Raw genomic sequence first — 21,386 nt, forward strand, 5'->3', positions numbered from 1 at the left:
GAGATTGGTGCGGCCCTAGCCGACCCGTGTCATTTAGAGCCTGTTCTCATTCCTGTGCGGCCCTAACCGACCGTGTCATTTAGAGCCTGTTCTCAATACCTTTGTAGATGTTTATTCCTGTGCAGCCCTGACCCCTTAACAGCTATCGATTCCTAAAACCAACCATTCAACTCTGGCTCTGTTATGCCTGTTGTGTTTCCTATGCAGGTCCCCGGACTTCCATGATGGAGGTGAAGATCAAGCTGCCGGCCTCTCTGACTGACCACCACCATGTCTGTTCACCTTCTACCATGTCAGCTGCCAGCAGAAACAGAACACCCCCCTGGAAACCCCTGTGGGATACACGGTACTACTGTGGACACGTGTGGAAATGCACATGCATGTACACACACACACACACACACACACACACTATGCACAATGATATGTGCACGTGCATGACACACGCACACACACACAGGTGTGTGCAAGCAAACGTAACATGCACACGCACCTCATACAAGCACACGTGTATAAACATTAACATGCCTTTATTGTTTTTCAGGCCCTAATCATGTTTTTCTCTCCTCCTCAGTGGATCCCCATGCTTCAGAATGGACGTCTGCGTACAGGAAGCTTCTGTCTGCCGGTGTCTCTAGAGAAACCTCCCCAGTCCTACTCTGTTCTCTCCCCTGACGTTCCTCTACCAGGGATGAAATGGGTGGATAACCACAGAGGGGTGTTCAACGTTGAAAGTGACATCCGTTTCCACCGTCCACACACAGGTATAGCCCATCACAACCGTACTTTTCACGGTATTCCCAAACATTTGTGTTTGTTCGATACTAGAATATGAAAACCAGGTGTGGTCCTAGAATTGTTGGTACTTTCAGGACTTCTGTCAAATGTCTCACGTCCTTTTACTGATTTGAGAGAGGATCAAGTCTATCAGCACAGCTGATGCTCAGTGACTGCTCCATGTTCTCATGGCTAGCTCTAGTTTGTCCTGGGGAACCACTGGGAGTCTGGACTGCATCATGTTAGCTCCCTCTCATTGACTCAGTCTGTCCTGGGGAACCACTGGGAGTCTGGACTGCATCATGTTAGCTCCCCTCTCATATGACTCTAGTCTGTCCTGGGGAACCACTGGGAGTCTGGCTGCATCATGTTAGCTCCCCTCTCATCTGACTCTAGTCTGTCCTGGGGAACCACTGGGAGTCTGGGCTGTATCATGTTAACTCCCCTCTCATAGTGACTCTAGTCTGTCCTGAGGAACCACTGAACTCACTGGGAGTCTGGGCTGCATCATGTTAACTCCCCTCTCATAGTGACTCTAGTCTGTCCTGAGGAACCACTGAACTCACTGGGAGTCTGGGCTGCATCATGTTAGTTAACACACTTGAATAATGCAACACGGCATGTAGAAATGTTAAAACCGTTCATTACTGTAAGCAAAACAAAGTATACAACTGAAGCTAACATTAGTTTCCTTCCCTAGTACCTTGTTTGTGATGATATATGAACCATAATGTAAAAATATTACTGATTTCAAAGTTAATTGTCATCAAATACTTTACATTCACTTCATCTTCCCCCACCTCACATCTCTCCCAGTCAAGACCTTATTTGCTCAAGCCTCGAGCTGACTGTGTGTGAGAATGACGTCATGGGGCTTAAAGAGACGGTGCAAACTTTTATAAAAGAAGAAATTGCTTCTTCTATGCAAATTTTATTGACCAGTGCAATAAAATGAGTCCCAAATGGAAAGGAAACATTTGTTTTTCATCTGTAGCGCCATGAAATCAGCCAAAACAAGCTCATTGCATGAAAACAGGCCTATTGAATATGCACTTACCTGTATTTGGTAGTGGTTAGAGGCAGGCAGCCTAGTGGTTAGAGGCAGGCAGCCTAGTGGTTAGAGGCAGGCAGCCTAGTGGTTNGCAGCCTAGTGGTTAGAGGCAGGCAGCCTAGTGGTTAGAGGCAGGCAGCCTAGTGGTTAGAGCGTTGGACTAGTAACTGAAAGGTTGCAAGATCAAATCCCCGAGCTGACAAAGTAAAAATATGTCGTTCTGCCCCTGAACAAGGCAGTTAACCCACTGTTCCTAGGCTGTCATTGTAAATAAGAATTTGTTCTTAACTGACTTGCCTAGTTAAATAAATAAATACAATATATAATAACATATTGTGAATAGTCCTAGACTACATCTTGATTTACCCAGTTTATCAATAGACTAGAGATTTACCATTTTATTAAATTATTATGCTGTTTGATTGGTAAAAAACTAAATCAAATTGAATGTATTACTTGATTCATTAATGCATAGATTCAAAAATGTCAAGTGCATAGATTCTGTGCATATATTCTGAGACTTTGCCGTGGTGACATTTTGGCATTGAGTATGGTGATGGCATCGAGTATGGTGATACTAAACCTGTTATCAGTATCAAAGTCAAAATTTTGGTATGATGACAACTAGGGCTGCTCTGGTGACTGTATTAACACCACACCGGCAGTCGTGACTACAGTAAAATTCTACGTGACGGAAATGTTGTCTTATGCACTCGGGACATGTGTTAGTAGTACCCAATTCTATTGTCCCTCTAACCACTCTGACTCCATTGCAAATGCAATGGAAAAGCACATCAGACTTATCATTGAAACAGTATCCTGGTTTTAATACCTTTTACTCCCTTCCTTCTGATCAATTTGAAGAAAAGGTTGAAACTGAGTGGAAAACATGGTCGTTATGGATGTTGTTTCAAAGCCAAACACAATGAAATGGACAGCTCTTTCTAAGCGGAGGATTAATTGAAGTATGTGGACACCTGCTCATCGTACATCTCATTCCAAAATCATGGGCATCATGGGTCCCCCCTTTGCTGCTATAAGTCTCCACTCTTCTAGGAAGGCTTTCCACTAGATGTTGGAACATTGCTGCAGCAATTTGCTTCCGTTCAGCCACGAGCATTAGTCAGGTCGGGTAKTGATGTAGGGCGATTAGGCCTGACTGGCTGTCGGCATTCCAATTCATCCCAAAGGTGTTAGATGAGGTTGAGGTCAGGGCTCTGTGCAGGCCAGTCAAGTTCTTCCACACCGATCTCGACACCATTTCTGTATGGACCTCACTTTGTGCATGGGGCATTGTCATGCTGAAACAGGAAAGGGACTTCCCCAAACTATTGTTACAAAGTTGGAAGTACAGAATTTTCTGGAATGTCATTGTATGCTGTAGAGTTAAGATTTCCCTTCACTGGAACTAAGTGGCCTGAACCATGAATAACAGCCCCAGACCATTATTCCTTCTCCACCAAACTTTACAGTTGGCACTATGCATTCGGGCAGGTATCGTCCTCCTGGCATCTGCCAAACCCAGATTCGTCCATCGGACTGCCATATGGTGAAGCGTGATTCATCACTCCAGAGAATGCGTTTACTCTGCTCCAGAGTCCAATGGTGGCTAGCTTTACACCACTTTTATTTTTACGCGCTACGTGTTTCAGCACTCGGCGGTCCCGTTCTGTGAGCTTGTGTGACCTACCACTTCGCGACTGAGCCGTTGTTGCTCCTAGACGTTTCCACATCACAATAACAGCACTTACATTTGACCGGGGCTGCTCTAGCAGGGCAGACATTTGAACTGACTTGTTGGAAAGGTGACATCCTGTGACGGTGCTACGCTGAAAGTCACAGAGCTCTTCAGTAGGGGCAATTCTACTGCCAGTGTTTGTCTATGGAGATTGATTTGCTGTATGCTCAGATGTATACAGTTGTCAGCAACGGGTGTGGCTGAAGAAGCCGAATCCACTAATTTGAACAATTCAGATTTAGCATACAATTATAGTGAATTTGTATTTGATTTTGAATAGCCTAGTAAAAGGAGTTATATAAATTTTAAAAAATCATAATTAATGTGAAGACACTAGCTTTTTAAGCTACTTCTTTCGCCGCCCCTCCTTCATTCCATTCTCCAGCGTGCAGAGAGGGGCTGTCAACAGTTTCATCAAGTACGCTTTGTTGTGAACATGTTACTGTCGATGTTTCATTTGGTTTCCCAAATTAAGCACTGGGTAGCTGCACAAACAGTTGGAGAGCCTATGGCAGAATATCACCTGTRACTGCAGTGAAATTACCAGAGCAGCCTACCAACATGAGTGAAAAACYTACCGGGGGAAAGATGGCTGCATTCGCTATTCCGGTGCATATGGATCATGTACACTGCTCAAAAAAATAAAGGGAACACTAAAATAACACATCCTAGATCTGAATGAATGAAACATTCTTATTAAATACTTTTTTCTTTACATAGTTGAATGTGCTGACTACAAAATCACACAAATTATCAATGGAAATCAAATTTATCAACCCATGGAGGTCTGGATTTGGAGTCACACTCAAAATTAAAGTGGAAAACCACACTACAGGCTGATCCAACTTTGATGTAATGTCCTTAAAACAAAGGGGTCCCAAAAAAAAAAAAATTTGAAAAAAAAAGGCTTTCCAAAAAAAAAAGTTTTAAAGTGTGTGTGGCCTCCACGTGCCTGTATGACCTCCCTACAACGCCTGGGCATGCTCCTGATGTGGCGGATGGTCTCCTGAGGGATCTCCTCCCAGACCTGGACTAAAGCATCCGCCAAACTCCTGGACAGTCTGTGGTGCAACGTGGGCGTTGGTGGATGGAGCGAGACATGTTGTCCTAGATGTGCTCAATTCGATTCAGGTCTGGGGAACGGGCAGGCCAGTCCATAGCATCAATGCCTTCCACTTGCAGGAACTGCTGACACACTCCAGCCACATGAGGTCTAGCATTGTCTTGCATTAGAAAGAACCCAGGGCCAACCGCACCACGCATATGGTCTCACAAGGGGTCTGAGGATCTCATCTCGGTACCTAATGGCAGTCAGGAAGCAACACTGATTGGTAGCCTAAGTGGACAGTTTGATTTCACAGAAGTGTGATTGACTTGGAGTTACATTGTGTTGTTTAAGTGTTCCCTTTATTTTTTTGAGCAGTGTATATTTTGTCTTGCCTGTTCTTGCCGCATTTGATAGTGGCCTTTCTAAATCTAATGCTAACCCTCCACCATTACAATAACAGGGGAGCTTAGTATTGTTTTTTTCTCACGTCATCATTGTTCACGATTCATTCATGATTATTTGTAATCCTGGTATCATCCACAATGTAAAAGTGTTTAGAAACACATTCTATTCTTAATTACAGTAAAGTGACTCCAAAATGACACAATGCATTATTTACCATTTTCATTTCTACTGGGGCACAAAGTAGCAGCAAATGTGTATCCAACAAATGTGTAGAGTCACAAGCTTGATGTAGTCATAGCATACAATGAAAATACCCTCAAATTAAAGCTGACAATCTGCACTTTAACCTTTGTAGTCATGGTTTCATTTGAAAACCAAGTCCAAATAATTACTGATTGCGCTGTATCTGTGTTAGATATCAGACCATCAGACAGACAGAATACTCAACGTGGAAGGAGTGGGAAGAGTAATGTGTCCCTCAGTTCATTAGTGGTTGAACTTCACTCGTTTTATTTAGTAGAGCCCCACTCCATCTCTCTGTTCTGTTGGCTGTCCAGGGGGGGGGGGTGGGGGGGTAGTGGGGATGGGAGAGAGAGGGAGAGGAGTGGTTGAAGAGGGTGAGTGTTTTCCCAGCAGCTTAGCCTGGTGCTAATGTGATCATAAATCACTCGGTCTATGTGGATGAGACTGAGCTGGGCTCAACTCTGCTGTAGTCTCTATACATGGGCTGGAACCACAGAGTGCACAGTTATAGCACTTTCATTGTGTAGTGGGGGCTCACATTCATTTCCCTTCTATTGAAGCTTGGTTTTCTTTGTGTCCTTTCATTCCTCTCTTCCTTTTCCTCTCTCTCTCCTACCTCCTTCCATCAGGACCAGTACCTGGATAAGTTCTTTGCGTTGGTGCATGCCCTGGACGAGCACATGTTCCCTGTGCGGATCGGAGACGTGCGCATCATGGAGAATAACCTGGAGGCGGAGCTAAAGTCCAGCATCGCAGCACTAAACTCCTCCCAGCTGGAGCCCATCGTCCGATTCCTCCACCTCCTATTGGACAAGCTGGTGGTGCTGGTGGTGCGGCCGCCCGTCATCGCAGGACAGATAGGTTTACTATCCCCCTTAACCTAAGCCTAGCGTAACCTAAGCCTAGCGTYACCTAAGCCTAGCTGTACAACTTAGGCCTTGTGTGAACTATAATATAACCCTCCATTTAATTCCAAAAAATAACATTAAAAGGAAAGAAATGTAACCCCCTCAACTGTGTTTGTGACCCTACCACTACGTATTCTAAACTACTAAACAGCAAGGGATTGCTGCCACTGACTGTACTGTCTCTTACTACGATGTATTGTACCGTCTAGTCCTAAGTATGTGTGTTCCTGTCTGTCTCTGTGTGTCTATAGTGAATCTGGGCCAGGCCTCGTTCGAGGTGATGGCCTCCATAGTGAATCGGCTCCACAAGTACCTAGACACCAGTCAGGACATGCACGGCAGAAACAGTCTGCTCTCCTCTTATATATACTACGTCTTCAGACTGCCCAACATGGACCCCAACTTCCCCTCACCAGGTACACTGTCTGTTCTTGTTTACATTCTATCTGTTCTACTTCTGTTAAATTCATTACATCCAGGTCATAAAGACCATTGGCTATGTCAGGTGACTTTAGGAAAATAGCTTTTATCAGGAGCAGCAAGTGTCCCTGACTTCCATTGTTTTGTTCCATGTGTGTTTTTGTCTCAGGTCCTGGAGGGCTGGGTGGTTCAGTCCACTATGCCACCATGGCCCGGTCAGCCCAGCGACCAGCTAGCCTAAACCTCAACCGCTCCCGTAGCCTTAGCAACAGTAACCCGGACATCTCCGGAACACCCACGTCCCCTGACGACGAGGTCCGCTCCATCATCGGCAGTAAGGTAAGAGACACCCCACAGACCAGACCTGGCATACATTATGTTCTGTTTGTCAGTACTTTTGGGGTACAGTCAGTCCTTTATGCATCTGTGGTTTAGACCTCTACTTTCAATGAGAGAATAATCTAATCTGAATGATACTATATGGAGAGCAATATATAGGGGTAGCAGGGCTCCAGACCATTTAGTCGCATTTTGCAACCCTTTGTCTTGGCTYTGGAGTAAAATGTTTAATTGACTGCACTGGCGCAAGCTGCACATTCTACCTGGTCACCTCAATTCACATTTTTTTGTGCTGATAAAACCATGATTTGATCAAACAGGAAGGTGCATTATCCTCATMATTGCTGTAATGAAACTGTCTGCGCTGCCGCCGAGCCTGTTGTGCTTGGGCCGGCTGCTATAGACCAAATGAGTGAGTCCCCCACACTCTCTCTACCCTTCGTGCACCCTGAAAAATGCGTTCTGATTGTGTAACATTTCCGAATGCAATTGTATAAAAAAAACACAACTTTAGAAGCAACTAAGAGAGGAGGGTCTCAGCTTTCTGTAGGTATAATCTTGTTTTCTCAGCTCTCAATATTGAGCTCAAAGCACAATGTTTTGCAATCGAGATATCTGATATGGCTTTGAAATACGGAGTTCGCAAAATGCGCATCGGCCATCGCAAGTGATTCATTATACCTAGACTTACTACCGATGCAACGTTTGTCATTTTTTTAGGACTTTAAATTTACTGTTCGATTAATTAATGGCTACTAGCGGTATGTGTTATATAGAGTGAGAGATTTAGCTAATGTTTTTTCAGTTTCCAACTTCTCAGATGGTGAAATAGCACAAATTAAAGTAAACCTGTATGTAATATTAGTGCATATAAAGATGAAGGTAAGTTCATGGAGCCCTATTTTGACAGTAAATAGAACAAAAATGGCCTAATTCTCAACCCAAAAATCATGACAATCACTGGATTAGGTTGCATATCAAAAAATCTTGTCCAAGCAGGAATGCATGATTCATGTTAGATGAAAATGTATTTATTGAATATCATCTCAGTAGTCTGACTACATAAAACACTGTGAAAGACATTCTTAGATGATTACTCCTATTTCTTTTCTATTGCGTGATGCTGCGGAAAAATATTTTTGGGTGCGACCAAATCATGGGCTAGTGTCAACAACTGAACAAGTTTATGGCAGCAGTAACACCAGGGGAAAACGTCAGTCTGGAGCCCCATGTAGCCAAGTGTATTGCAGATAAACTTTGTAAATGAGTTAATAACATGGAGTTCTTTCTCTAATACATCCTACAATGATTCGTTACCCTGATCAAATGACTTGTTGATTCGGTACCCCAAAAGTACTTGACAGATGACTGAGTGAGTGGACACTCCTGTCTTTCTGAATGGTCTGSTCTAACGTGATGCTTGGGATGGATGCTGGCCCATAGAAATAAAATTACCACCCATCATGGCACATAGACTTGAATGGGGATACATGCTCTAGTCATTACTTTAATTATATTTCTATGGTTTCCCCTGTCTGATGAATGATGATACTAAACTAAACCGGCCCTCTCTTTTCTGTGAACCGAGGGAGGGGTGCAGATTGTCATGATGGGATATGCTATCTAATCTGTTCATGCATTGTTGTTTTTGTGAATCAGGGAGTAAATGAAATGATTAGGGTTCTTTAACAAGCTAACTATATTATTCCTCATTGCTGCTTACGGTTCAACCCTCTTAACCTTTAAACCTCTATGCTGTTCTCTCCTCCCCTGTGCTGCTCCGTCCTCTCGCTCGTTGTTCCCTTGCTCCTGCCTGCCCTGTGCCCCTTGACCTGCGACCCCCTGACCTCTCAGGGTCTAGACCGCTCCAACTCCTGGGTGCACACCATGGGGTGTAAGAGCACCCCCTGGGGATCCAGCCCTGTCTCTGACACTGACACCATGCAGGTGCTTCAACAACAACAGAACCTTCCTCTACCCCCTTAAGAAATAACTCACTGTCACCCTCACACCCTACCCTCTTTAACACCAACCTCCACCACCCCCTACCCTCTTTAACCCCAACCTCCCCCCACCCCTCACTCCCTGCCCTCTTAACCCAACCTCCACCACCCCTCACTCCCTACCCTCTTAACACCAACTTCACCACCCCCTACCCTCTTTAACCACCAACCTCCACCACCCCTACCCTTCTTTCAACCTCAACCTCCCCCACCCCTCACTCCCTCCTTTCTTAACCCCAACCTCCACCACCCCTCACTCCCTGCCCTCTTAAAACCCCAACCTCCACCACCCCCTACCCTCTTTAACCCCAACCTCCCCCACCCCTCACTCCCTGCCCTTCTTAACCCCACCCCCAACCCCTCACTCCCTGCCCTTCTTAACCCCAACCTCCACCACCCCTCACTCCCTTGCCCTTTACTTAACCCCAACCTCACCACCCCTCACTCCCTACCCTCTTTAACCCCAACCTCCACCACCCCTCAATCCACCCTTCTTTAACCCCAACCTCCACCACCCCTCATTCCCTGCCCTCTTTAACCCCAACCTCCACCTACCCTTCTTAACCCCAACCTCCACCACCCCTCATTCCCTACCCTTCTTAACCCCAACCTCCACTACCCTCTTTAACCCCAACCTCCACCACCCCTCGCACCCTGCCCTTCTTAACCACCACCACCACTCACCTACACGCACCACCAGACTTAGGAAGTCACAGCTGCCTCCATGAACCCTTAACCGCCATCTTTAGTTCTCTCACTTATCACCTTTCTATTTTTTACCTCTCTGTCCAGTTGGTTGGAGAAGAAAAATCTATGCCCACTCTGAAGTTGTAGAGTTGTCAGTAACCGCTTGAAGTCATGTCAAACAAGTGCACAGGGCTGCCCCTCATTTCTCTCCACTTTGTAACACCCCCAGTGCAGGAGAGGTGTGTCAGTGAACCTCTAGCCAAGACTCACCTATACACATGTGGCTCAATTAAAAAAAAAAAAAAAATCTTCTCATACTTGCCTTTTAAAAAAAATGTAATTGGCGGTTCAGAGGTTACTAATTTCCCAGTTTTCATTTGCTGACTTCATCCTCTCATTCCCTGTCCTGTTTCCTTTTCTTAGCCATGATCATTTAAACCCATGCATGACCTCCTGCTGCTATTAATCTCATTCACCACGTGGGTTCGCCATGATGTGGGATACTGCTGCATGTGGTGGTGTGTTGTGTGTGTGTGTGTGTGTGTGTGTGGTTGTCTGTCTCATGTTGTCTTTTTGGTCTCGTCTCCTTCGCTCCTTCTGTGCTGTGTGCAATGACTGTAGGGTGTGTGCACCTTTCAATGTATACACACACAACAAGCCCCTGCCACGTACAACAACAAAGATGAGAGATCACTTCCTCTCTGTCAAGTGGTTTCAACTCGCTATTCGGATTTGACGTTTGGTCCAACCGAATCGGTCATATGGACATTGAGACATTAATTTACTGTAATAGAGAAGTTAACCCTTTTTATGTCTCAACTACTCAAATTTTGCGCAGAGCAGACACGACTGAAATGGGAGGATCAATAAACATTTATTCTGGAAAATGTATGCTCAGTTTGTTGTACCGCTAGCAGCATTTTAGCCAAAGACTGTTATAATAGCTGTCAAGTCTGTGTTTTATAAATGTGCAATAAGCATAAAACACAATTACATAAGGAATTGGCAACTAGTTCTCATTCTGAGAAATAACGTATGCCACTTGATTTCAACATCTGAACAAAGTGGACAGCTAGCGTGCTTTTCAAACACTTGGAGASACAGGTTTGTTCATAACAATTCAACTTTTTTACCTTGTTAGTAAATAGATCCATGTTGGCTAAACTTGAAATATAACAATTAGCTGGCTTGTCACTAACACGTGGGCTTGTGCTTGAGAGATTGTTAATGAGAGATTTGTTTGAGAGCTGTGTTCATTTTCTATAATGCCTGCTATAAGTTATTAGTGAATGTGCATGGTTCTGGTTACATTTGTAACTAAAAGGTCATAGACTTGAAACCCAGATCAGTGATTATTGCATCAAAACAGGTTAAACTATTTTGATTAAATTATTAGTGGGTCTTATGGTTGTGGAATGTGTATATTTAGCCTAGGTATAATTTCAGAAGCCCTGAATTCATTAGATTAATGCTGTCTGTCTGAAATGCAGTGTATTTGACCTTTTKATTGTCCATCAAAGCTCATTTAGAAAAAACAATTACGAAATCTAGATATTGTAAATTGTCCATAAATTAGAACAAATCTAGATGCTTTTTAGGCCATATCYCCCAGCCCTTAGTGTGTATGTGGGGGTCTGCTGGGGGTCTGTGGGTGTATATGTGTTTGTGTAATGTGTTTGCCTTCTTGAGCACTTTGTCATCTTCTTTTCCTGTCTTGGTGTTGTCCTGTGTTGTGACAATGGCTGTCCTCATTGGTTGTCATAAAGGCTATTTTGTGGCTCTAGTCATGGCCAAAGATTCAGTAAAATTCATTKATTTGAGGTAAGTTGTACACAGAGGTATTTTTTCCACAGGTTGAGACTGTCTACAAACTGCATATCTAGAGGCATAAGTGTAAAATATATATCAGATTATGTGTGTAAGAAGAAAGATAAATATGAGGAAACTCAAGCATTCTGTAACTATGTGGAACTGTAGTTAAGGTTATATGATGAGGGCTGTTGTGTGTTTGTGTGATTGTTGTTTGTGTTCATGTTTTGTTAACTGTGTGTGTAATTCTGCTAGGTGCTACAGCTATAACCGTAGCCCCTCAATAACCTGTTGTTGTTGTCACATCCCATCCATCCCACCCATAGGCCATGGAGCGCTGTGGCAACCGCATGTCTTCGCACACTGAGAGCACCAGTTTCTTGCAAACTTTAACAGGACGGTTACCCACCAAAAAGGTACCAGCCACTGTCTACACGGGGGAAGAGCCATACGGAGCCCCCTCACCTTATTCGCCTGTTTATGCGTATATCTGTGGATGTGTGCCTCTTGATTGGATTGTGTATTTGGTGGTTGTTGGATGTAGTGTAGATGTCCCGCCTCTTGGCTGTGATTTGAAGTGTGATGTTTACATTTATTTTACATTTACATTTAAGTCATTTAGCTGACGCTCTTATCCAGAGCGACTTACAAATTGGAAAGTTCATACATATTCATCCTGACAGTATTGCACAGGAGGTGTGTGTGTGGTACCAGGCACTAACTGTAGCACTGTTATCCTTGTTCAGGTAAATGGCACTCACTTGATGTTTCTATTTGAATGAAGCCTCCATTTTCAGTGTTACCACCAGACACAGACACACGAAGTGGATTGTTGAGTAAATATGGCATATGTACAATAAGATCAGGGGTTCCCTAACCGTCTTACGTTCAAAAGCTGTCTGCAAGAGTTCATTGAAACACTCTCTATTGACTCTATAATTGTAGGCATTCTATAGTACTAATATTATAGATATCATCATAGTTAGTTAATTAAAGGTTAAATAAATCAAGGGATAAGGTTTAGGAACCCCTGTATTGAGAATTATTGTGTATTTCGGCACATAGTACAGTGTTTATATAATGCCAGATTGTGATGCAGAGGAATGTCTCTCGGTGCTCTGTTGTAAGAAGGACCACCTGCCTGGGTCAAGGAGTTCTTGGTTCAGCTTGGCACTTGGTTCCATTGCAGTGACCAACTAAATCCGGGCCAGGTTGAACCAGGTCTGATGTGCTGTACTACGCGTGTCTGACTGTCTGGTCCGTGTGTCTCTGTGTCTCAGTTGTTCCATGAGGAACTGGCTCTACAGTGGGTGGTGAGCAGTGGCAGCGTCAGGGAGGGAGCTCTCCAACAGGCCTGGTTCTTCTTCGAGCTCATGGTAAGACCGAACACTACACAGTTTCACACTGCCGAGCCGTACCGCTGTGGCCTGGTTACATGTCCACCATAGTTGCTGGAGCCGTGTTGGAAAGGACAATGTGATAAGTAAATATCCAGGTAAAGACCGTATGGTTCAGGTTGGCAGGATAGTGTGACAAGGGTTCACTGTCGTGCTTTTCATCCTGGTACCATAACTACGATTCCCACTACATGGCCAAGCTGCAAAGTAAAACATTTGGCTTTATCGGAAACATTTATGAAAACAAAAAATGATTGGTTTTCATTTAAATTTAGGGTAAGGCATAAGGTTAGCAGTGTGATTGGAGTTCGGTTTAAAATCAGATTTTATGAAGAGATTGTAGGACTGGGCAGGGCTTCTGACTTTGCAACTTGYGCAGATAGTGAGGACCCATGACTACCACTACGTGTTGGGCCCTGTCTCACCTTGATGACCTCACACCCCCAGGTGAAGAGCATCATCCATCACCTGTACTTCACCGATCGGCTGGAGTCGCCCAGGAAGAACCGTTTCCCCGAGCGCTTCATGGATGACATCACAGCCCTGGTCAGCACCATTGCTGGGGACATTGTCTCACGCTTTCAGAAGGTACGTTGTCACGGGGACACACAGGGACAATAAAGATGTGGCCGACATCAACACAGCATGTTTTAATTCCATTAACCACACAGCTACTTCCAATATGGTGAATGGTCTGAATGAACCTTATCAGGTTTTAAGTATATCAGAGTGGGTAGCGCTCTCTACACTCAAACCTGACCTCTGACCCTGTGTTTCTGTTCAATCAGGACCTGGAGCTGGTGGAGCGTCTTAACACCAGCCTGGCCTTCTTCCTGAATGACCTGCTGTCTGTCATGGACCGAGGCTTTGTCTTCTCCCTCATAAAGACCTACTGGAAACAGGTACTGGGAGAGGGAACAAACTGCTTTTGCACCCCAACATAACAGCACCTCAATGACAACATCCCGGCAGAATCTACTTTCATTTGAAAGGCTTGTGTTGAAACCACTATGATAGATTTCGGACTTTGTGTACATGATTTTAGCCACAACAGTACTCTGTCCTGCTCATTACTATTGGGTATCACTTGGGAGTAAATGGCCTCCACAGTGCCTTTCCATCGGACCCTGTTTTGGGCAGTTTTCTAGACATCATTCCATGTGTCCCCAGGTGTCCACTAAGCTGTACATGCTGCAGAACCCCACTCTGGAGTCTCTGAGACTGGACTTACTGAGGATCGTCTGCAGCCACGAGCACTATGTCACCCTTAACCTGCCCTGCAGCCTGCTCACGCCCCCCGCCTCGCCATCTCCCAGCGTGTCCTCCGCAACCTCGCAGGTCAGATATGCACAGTACATACATGCTAGACACACACAGACTCACCGGATACACACACACACTGGATGAGTACGAGGTGTGTGGAAAATGTCTCTGAATCATCCCCTGCTCGTCTTTCTCTCCCTACCTCTCTCCCTACCTCTTTCCATCTCTACAGAGCTCAGGCTTCTCCACCCATGCGCAGGACCAGAAGATAGCCAACATGTTTGAGCTGTCTGTCCCCTTCAGAGAGCAGCACTACCTGGCTGGACTGGTGCTGTCTGAGCTGGCTGTCATCCTGGACCCAGAGGCCGAAGGGTCAGTACACTGTGTTAATGTGTTTGTGACAGAGAGAGATTGTCATTTGCCCCGCATGTCTGTTTCTGTCTCTCTACCCTCTCAATGCTAAGGGGTCTGTACAATGTGTTACTGTGTTTGTGTGAGACAGGTTAGGTCCATTTGACCCCTCTTTCTTTTTCAACCCTCTCAAGGCTGATGGTCAGTACATTTTAAGGGTGTTTTCACATGTAGTCCTCTTTAAAATAACCAAGCTCAGGCCTCTAAAGTGATTTTTTTTTTTTTTTTTTTAAGAAGCAAAAGAGCTCCGTTGTCTTTGTCGTCACACGGCTCTTGCCTTGGAATAAGGACTCAACTCTTTTGCCAGTTCACTTCACCTATTTTGTGGTCTGAGTCCTCTTTGCGTTCACACTGCTATGTTGAGAAAGGAACCAAGATCTTTTTCCAACATTCACTCAATGCACTGTGGGTTTTTATAAAGTGCAGGACAAGCCATTTCATCACAATATGTTATCGGACAGCTAGATATACTGTATGCCTACCTACACTTTGGAATCTAAAAGATGACAATTATTGTCACCTTTTGACTAAATGCAATCAGAAGATACTATTAAGATGTAAATTATTATTGGAAACAGAATAAATAGCAGAAGAATAACTGCAGATTAAATAATGCTGTAATTGAAAATTGGTCACACAATATAAGCCCCTTTAAGACCTAGAATAGATGTTGAACCCTATGTTGTGATTCTCACCAAACATGTTATCTTCTCACGCTATTCAAGCCCCTATAGATCACATAATGCAAACAAATAATCTCAACTAAAAATTCCACACGTTTAGGATTTTCTGTGCATCCTTGACAATCGCTAATCAATATCCAAAAACAGAACGTTTTATCAGTGAACCTGCGCATCATCATTTTCTCTTTTGTGGCACCAATGTGAGAGGTTATGACAGGGGAAACTGTGTTGCAGTAGTTTAGTGTGTGGCGCCAGAATAATGACCAGCGAACCTGGGGAGATTTGCATTCACATTGCCCTACAAAAGGTTACCGGGCCACAGAATTCAAGCGATTCAAGCTCAGACCCCCTCTCGAGATGGTCTCAGTTCGTTTGGCTTCAGGGGCTCTTTTGAGGGGCCGGAGTTCCTTTGGAGTGTTCACACTAGGGCTGTTACAGTAACTGTATTACCGCCACACCGCCAGTCACGAGTCATGGAGGCAGTCAAATTCCATGTGATCGTTTAGTCACTTTAATTAGGCTTCTCCAAGCCTACCAAATGTGCTAACTGCCTGGTACTCAGCACTATATTATCACTCTGACATCAATGCAAATGTATTCGAAAATCGGATCAAAGACTTCATGAGAGCCCATGAGCTCATGTTGTGCAACATTTTTATAGGCTATGTAATTGTGTGAGAAAACTGAGTGATGACCTCTATTAAAAAGAGGAGGAGCCCATCAGCTTTCTATAGGCTAGGCCTACAATATTTATTTCTCAACTTTCCTAATAATAAGCACATTGCTTCTCTTTAAAACAGGCTGGCTGGCATGAAAATGAACCACGGGAAAAGCGTATAACATTAGTTTTTCACAATTCCTGACATTCAATCCTCGTAAAAAATTAGGTTAGGATCACCACTTTATTTTAAGAATGTGAAATGTAAGAATAATAGAGAGAATGATGTATTTCAGCTTTTATTTATTTCATCACATTCCCAGTGGGTCAAAGTTTACATACACTCAATTAGTATTTGGTAGTAATGCCTTAAACAATTTAAATTTGGGTCAAATGTTTCGGGTAGCCTTCCACAAGCTTCCCACAATAAGTTGGGTGAATTTTGGCCCATTCCTCCTGACAGAGCTGGTGTAACTGAGTCAGGGTTTGTAGGCCTCCTTGCTCACACACACTTTTTCAGTTCTACCCACAAATGTTCTATAGGATTGAGGTCAGAGCTTTGTGATGGCCACTCTAATACATTGACTTTGTTGTCCTTAAGCCATTTTTCCCCAACTTTGGAAGTATGCTTGGGGTCATTGTCCATTTGGAAAACCAAGCTTTAACTTCCTGACTAATGTCTTGAGATGTTGCTTCAARGTATCCACATAATTTTCCCTCTTCATGATGCCATCTATTTTGTGAAGTGCACCAGTCCCTCCTGCAGCAAAGCATCCCCACAACATGATGCTGCCACCCCCATGCTTCACGGTTGAGATGGTGTTCTTCGGCTTGCAAGCCTCCCCCCTTTTCCTCCAAACATAAAGATGGTCATTATGGCCAAACAGTTCTATTTTTGTTTCATCAGACCAGAGGACATTTCTCCAAAAAGCACGATCTTTGCCCCCATGTGCAGTTGCAAACCGTAGTCTGGCTTTTTTATGGCAGTTTTTAAGCAGTGTTTTCTCCTTGCTGAGCGGCCTTTCAGGTTATGTCGATATAGAACTCGTTTACTGTGGATATAAATACTTTTGTACCTGTTTCCTCCAGCATCTTCACAAGGTCCTTTGCTGTTGTTCTGAAATGCATCCACATGTACACCTTCTTGAAATACATCCACTGGTACACCTCCAATTGACTCAAATGATGTCAATTAACCTATCAGAAGCTTCTAATGCCGTGACATCATTTTCTGGAATTTTCCAAGCTAGTTTAAAGGCACAGTCAACTTAGTGTGTGTAAACTTCTGACCCACTGGAATTGTGATACAGGGAATTATCAGTGAAATCTGTCTGTAAACAATTGTTGGAAAATTTACGTGTCATGCACAAAGTAGATGTCCTAACCGACTTGCCAAAACTATAGTTTGTTAACAAGAAATTTGTGGAGTGGTTGAAAAACGAGTTTTAATGACTCCAACCTAAGTGTATGTAAACTTCCGACTTCAACTGTATATTATTTAGTATATGTAAAGACCAGATTAAATCAAGAATAATCTGGTGGGTGACAATATTAGCATATCGCTTGTGTGCAGTAAGGCAAGAAACAGTTCATGCTTCTTTTTTTTTGCTACTTTTTCAAATCATAGACGCACACCTCATGTAGCCTAGCCCATAGGCCTATATGTTTTGAGAATGTTTGTATCACAAAAAGCCAAAGTGGCCAAATAACTTCTTAAAATGAAGCGCATTGATCCGCTTTACAACTGTTGTAGTGCTTAACTGGCATACATACGTAGAGCTGAGTTTGATGCATAATGCATAATCCTATTTGTGGTCAGTTTTGAGAATGGTGTTTTCCTGCTAATGGAACATTTGCGCTTACAGCCTACTGCCGTGTGCGCATTGCTGTTCTTATAATATATAGAAATAGCCTAATAGTTTAACATTTTAAACTAAAGGGTCTAAGCTAATGGCTGTATTAATTTGGGATCTGTCGCATCCCACAACTGTCCCAGACTATGTTTGGAATATTTATTTCTCTCCCCGACTAGAATGAGTCAGCTTTTGTACTATGGGGTATAGTAGATTGACATAGGCTAGTGCTTTTGCTGTTCGTTAGGCCTACCCATCTTGTTGGCGGACGAAAAGTAAATGTGTACAGTTCTCCCAATATCTTCAATATGCGCCTCGGAATTGGATAAGGACGCACGCCGTTGCGTCCCCGATTTTGTCGATCTTCACTTGTAGCCTGTGAGAAAGACCCGATCATGTGACGGAGAGCCATGTGAGTGAGAGGTGCTTCGGAGAACGCAGCCGGGAGATGGGAATGTTTGGGTGCATTACCGCCACACAAAGGGGATGCCGCTGGGAAATTCGAGGTATTATCAAGTTCTTGTCATATTATCTAACCATATAGCCCAACATTTGCATCACAACTTAAGTTACATAAATAATTCTAAATTAAGCATATTGAAGTATCTGTTTCTTTGGTAACCGCTCATCACAGAATTGTCGCTTGTGCGCACCTCAAATCGTTCGGAGAAAATATCCTTTATTTTATTCAGCTTTGTTCAATTGTGTTCTTACTATAAAATAATGCCATGGAATTCTAAGAAAATCTAGTCTGCTAAATGAACTAGTGTAGCCCACAGCCATTTGGCATAGACAGATCAGGACAACGCAGATTATGCTTTTCTGTTCTTCTGAAATAGACTACATTCTCTTCATATTATGTGTCTATAGACCTGTCTAAAATAAATAATGGATTTATTGTGATGGTGTAGGCTATATGTTATTTTTTTGGTAATTTTTATTTATTTATGTAGATGTTCCAAAGGTCTGCATCAGTGGCTTGTATGCTATGTGTGGAAACCAGGAGATACTAAATGTCTCTACGTTAATAAAAGGTCAATTACCGGGAAACCGGCTGGCATTTTCATGACCGCCACAGCCCTAGTTCACGCTGCACCAACATTTTTACGAACCGCACTGAGTTCACAAAAACTGTCTGAAAGGGACAATTATTGAGACCGGTTCTTTTAAACCCCCCTCCCTCCCTCTCCCTACCACCCGCTCTCTCTCTATGCTGTAGGATGTTTGGCTTACATAAGAAGGTGGTCAGTGTGGTACATAACCTGCTGTCCAGCCATGACTCCGACCCCCGCTACGCTGACCCCGAGGTCAAGGCCCGCGTCGCCATGCTCTACCTGCCGCTCATCGGCATCGTCATGGAAACACTTCCCCAGCTTCACGACTTCACAGGCAAGTCTACATACTAAATATAGCCCTCCGAGTCCCAACCCTCCAGGGTTAGGCAGTAGTTATGTGGAGTTTGTCCAGACTTGAATGGTCTGTGTGGTTAATATTTAAAGGAAGATTAAATGGTTTTAAAAATCTATGGACATCACACTGGTTCAGGTGCTTCTCAGGAAAAGCACATTGAAAAACATTAAACAATGTCTGCGAGTCTAAAGTGCTATTCCCAACAGTGATTTGTTTTGTGCTGGTTGATCCTGATTGGTTTCTCTCCTCTAGAGTCCCATAACCAGTGGGGTCGTCCCGGCGGGGCTCAGGGGGGTGGGGCCGGGGGGGACGAGTCTGGAGAGGACGGCAACAGCATGATCAGTCAGACCGTTGCCATGGCAATAGCAGGGACATCCGCTCCGATATCTCGTCCCAGCAGCTTCCTGCTCAACCCACAGGTAACTTACACTTCCTGTTCTCTCTTTCTCTTTCATCCCTTCCTCCTTGTTCCAACTTTCTCCCTGTTTCCTCTTCCTGAGGCTCTCTCGTTCTCCCTCTTTATTTTCAAAAAAATGTTCAAATTCTTTTTTCTCTCGCTCTCAATACCCCCCCCCCCCCCTCAGGCCAGTCGTCAGCATGGCACCTTCTCAGCAGAGTCCAGCCGCAGCCTGTTGATCTGTCTGTTGTGGGTTCTGAAGAATGCTGATGAGTGTGTCCTACAGAAGTGGTTCTCTGACCTGTCTGTCTCCCAGCTCAATCGTCTGCTGGACATGCTCTACCTATGTGTCTCCTGCTTCGAGTACAAGGTAACGTTGCACCTGGAGCACAACAAAAAGACTCATGTTGTACTTTGTTCATATCATTTGTAGTACTAGTGTAATGCCTCAGTTCCGTAGAAGCACGTCAAGTGTATTGCCTCACCGACAGTCCTTTATTTCATCCCTGGATAAGACTGGATGGAAACTACTTTCAAATGGTTCTATGAGTTGGTCTTGAAATATGAGAGCTGTCTTTACTCTGTACTACTCCACATCAGTGTTCCACCTCCTCTTATGGCATTTCTGATCCATCTTACCTCTCTTGTTTTGGTGGTGTGGTGCAGTAACCCTGTAACTTTTCTCTATCCTCGTCATGGAAAAAGGCCCATGTTGTGTTCACCATGCAGGGGAAGAAGGCCTTTGAGCGCATGAACAGCCTGACCTTCAAGAAGTCCAAGGACATGAAGGTCAAGCTGGAGGAGGCTATACTGGGGAGCATCGGGGCACGCCAGGAGATGGTCCGTCGCAGCAGGGGACAGCTAGGTACACTAGGTAACACGGAGCGCACACACGTTTTGGGAAAAGTGATCTTAAAATGACCATTCCATCTCTCTCCCCTTAACTTATCTTGCCCTTTCCCTCCCTCCCTCTCCTTCCATTTTCTCTTTCTCCTCTCCTGCAGAGAGGAGTCCATCAGGCAGTGCCTTCGGCAGCCAGGAGAACCTGCGCTGGAGGAAAGACATGACACACTGGCGCCAGAACAGCGAGAGGATGGACAAGTATGCTTACCTTTTTACTGTGTTTGAGAAAGTCTACGTGTTTAGGCTGCTATTGGTCAGCATCATGTAATCAAAGTCAAGACGTCACAATACACTGATGATAATTTCTGGCCAAGATAATGCATATGTCGCCATCTCACAATGCACTCAGGCCCTATAGTGGGGTTCTTAGAAGAAACGAGAATCTGATTGAAATGAACAAGCCCACACAGAGAGAGAGAGCATCTTTTTTGGAGTCCTGGTTCTACAACAGTAGAATGCATGCTAATGGCTCCTATTGTATTTGGTTGATGATTGTCAGACACCTGTGCCTTTTCTTCTGTCTCTGTGTGATTTGATTTGTGCTGTTAACTCATTCCTCCATATGTTCTCTGTGCTGTGTCTCTGTAGGAGCCACAGATCACTCAGGTATTGTATTGTATTGAATGGTGTCAACCTGGAGTCAGTGTGCTGCAGTGCTTTGAGTTCCTCCCTGCTGCTTCAGTGACCTGAACCCTGACCCATTACCTCCGAACCCTGACCTCTCCTGTAACGGTGCTTGAGGTGTTTGTCTGTCTGGTGCCTGCAGTGGGCCTGCTGTGCTTTTAACCAGTGTGCCGTGCTTCTCCTTTGGATCCTGACTGATGTGTCTGTCTTCCCTATTCTGGGGTTAGATGGGTGAAATCAATGTGATTCTGACGCAGCTGGTAGGGTTAGTCAAGTTCTCTTCTCAATGATCTGATGATTAGAATCTGTGACAATTCACACAGTAGAAAAAGGTAGATGATTGTACAGCATGTGTACTT

At 44.2% G+C, this 21,386-nt stretch overlaps 1 protein-coding gene across 1 annotated transcript in view; it reads left to right on the forward strand.

Moving 5' to 3' along the window:
* dock7 (dedicator of cytokinesis 7) overlaps positions 1 to 21,386 on the forward strand; it is a 64,851-nt gene that overhangs the window by 33,932 nt on the left and 9,533 nt on the right. Inside the window, 19 exon segments of the mRNA XM_024003795.2 lie at positions 231 to 270; positions 273 to 346; positions 575 to 733; positions 735 to 764; positions 5,892 to 6,123; positions 6,422 to 6,586; positions 6,760 to 6,929; positions 8,784 to 8,876; positions 11,755 to 11,844; positions 12,709 to 12,804; positions 13,273 to 13,413; positions 13,614 to 13,727; positions 13,996 to 14,163; positions 14,321 to 14,460; positions 18,913 to 19,082; positions 19,356 to 19,522; positions 19,688 to 19,870; positions 20,230 to 20,365; positions 20,505 to 20,601. Coding sequence (XP_023859563.1) covers positions 231 to 270; positions 273 to 346; positions 575 to 733; positions 735 to 764; positions 5,892 to 6,123; positions 6,422 to 6,586; positions 6,760 to 6,929; positions 8,784 to 8,876; positions 11,755 to 11,844; positions 12,709 to 12,804; positions 13,273 to 13,413; positions 13,614 to 13,727; positions 13,996 to 14,163; positions 14,321 to 14,460; positions 18,913 to 19,082; positions 19,356 to 19,522; positions 19,688 to 19,870; positions 20,230 to 20,365; positions 20,505 to 20,601 — 2,465 coding nt within the window.

This window comes from Salvelinus sp. IW2-2015, linkage group LG16 (genome assembly GCF_002910315.2).
Source record: "Salvelinus sp. IW2-2015 linkage group LG16, ASM291031v2, whole genome shotgun sequence".
In the NCBI taxonomy this organism is placed as follows: Eukaryota; Metazoa; Chordata; class Actinopteri; order Salmoniformes; family Salmonidae; genus Salvelinus; species Salvelinus sp. IW2-2015.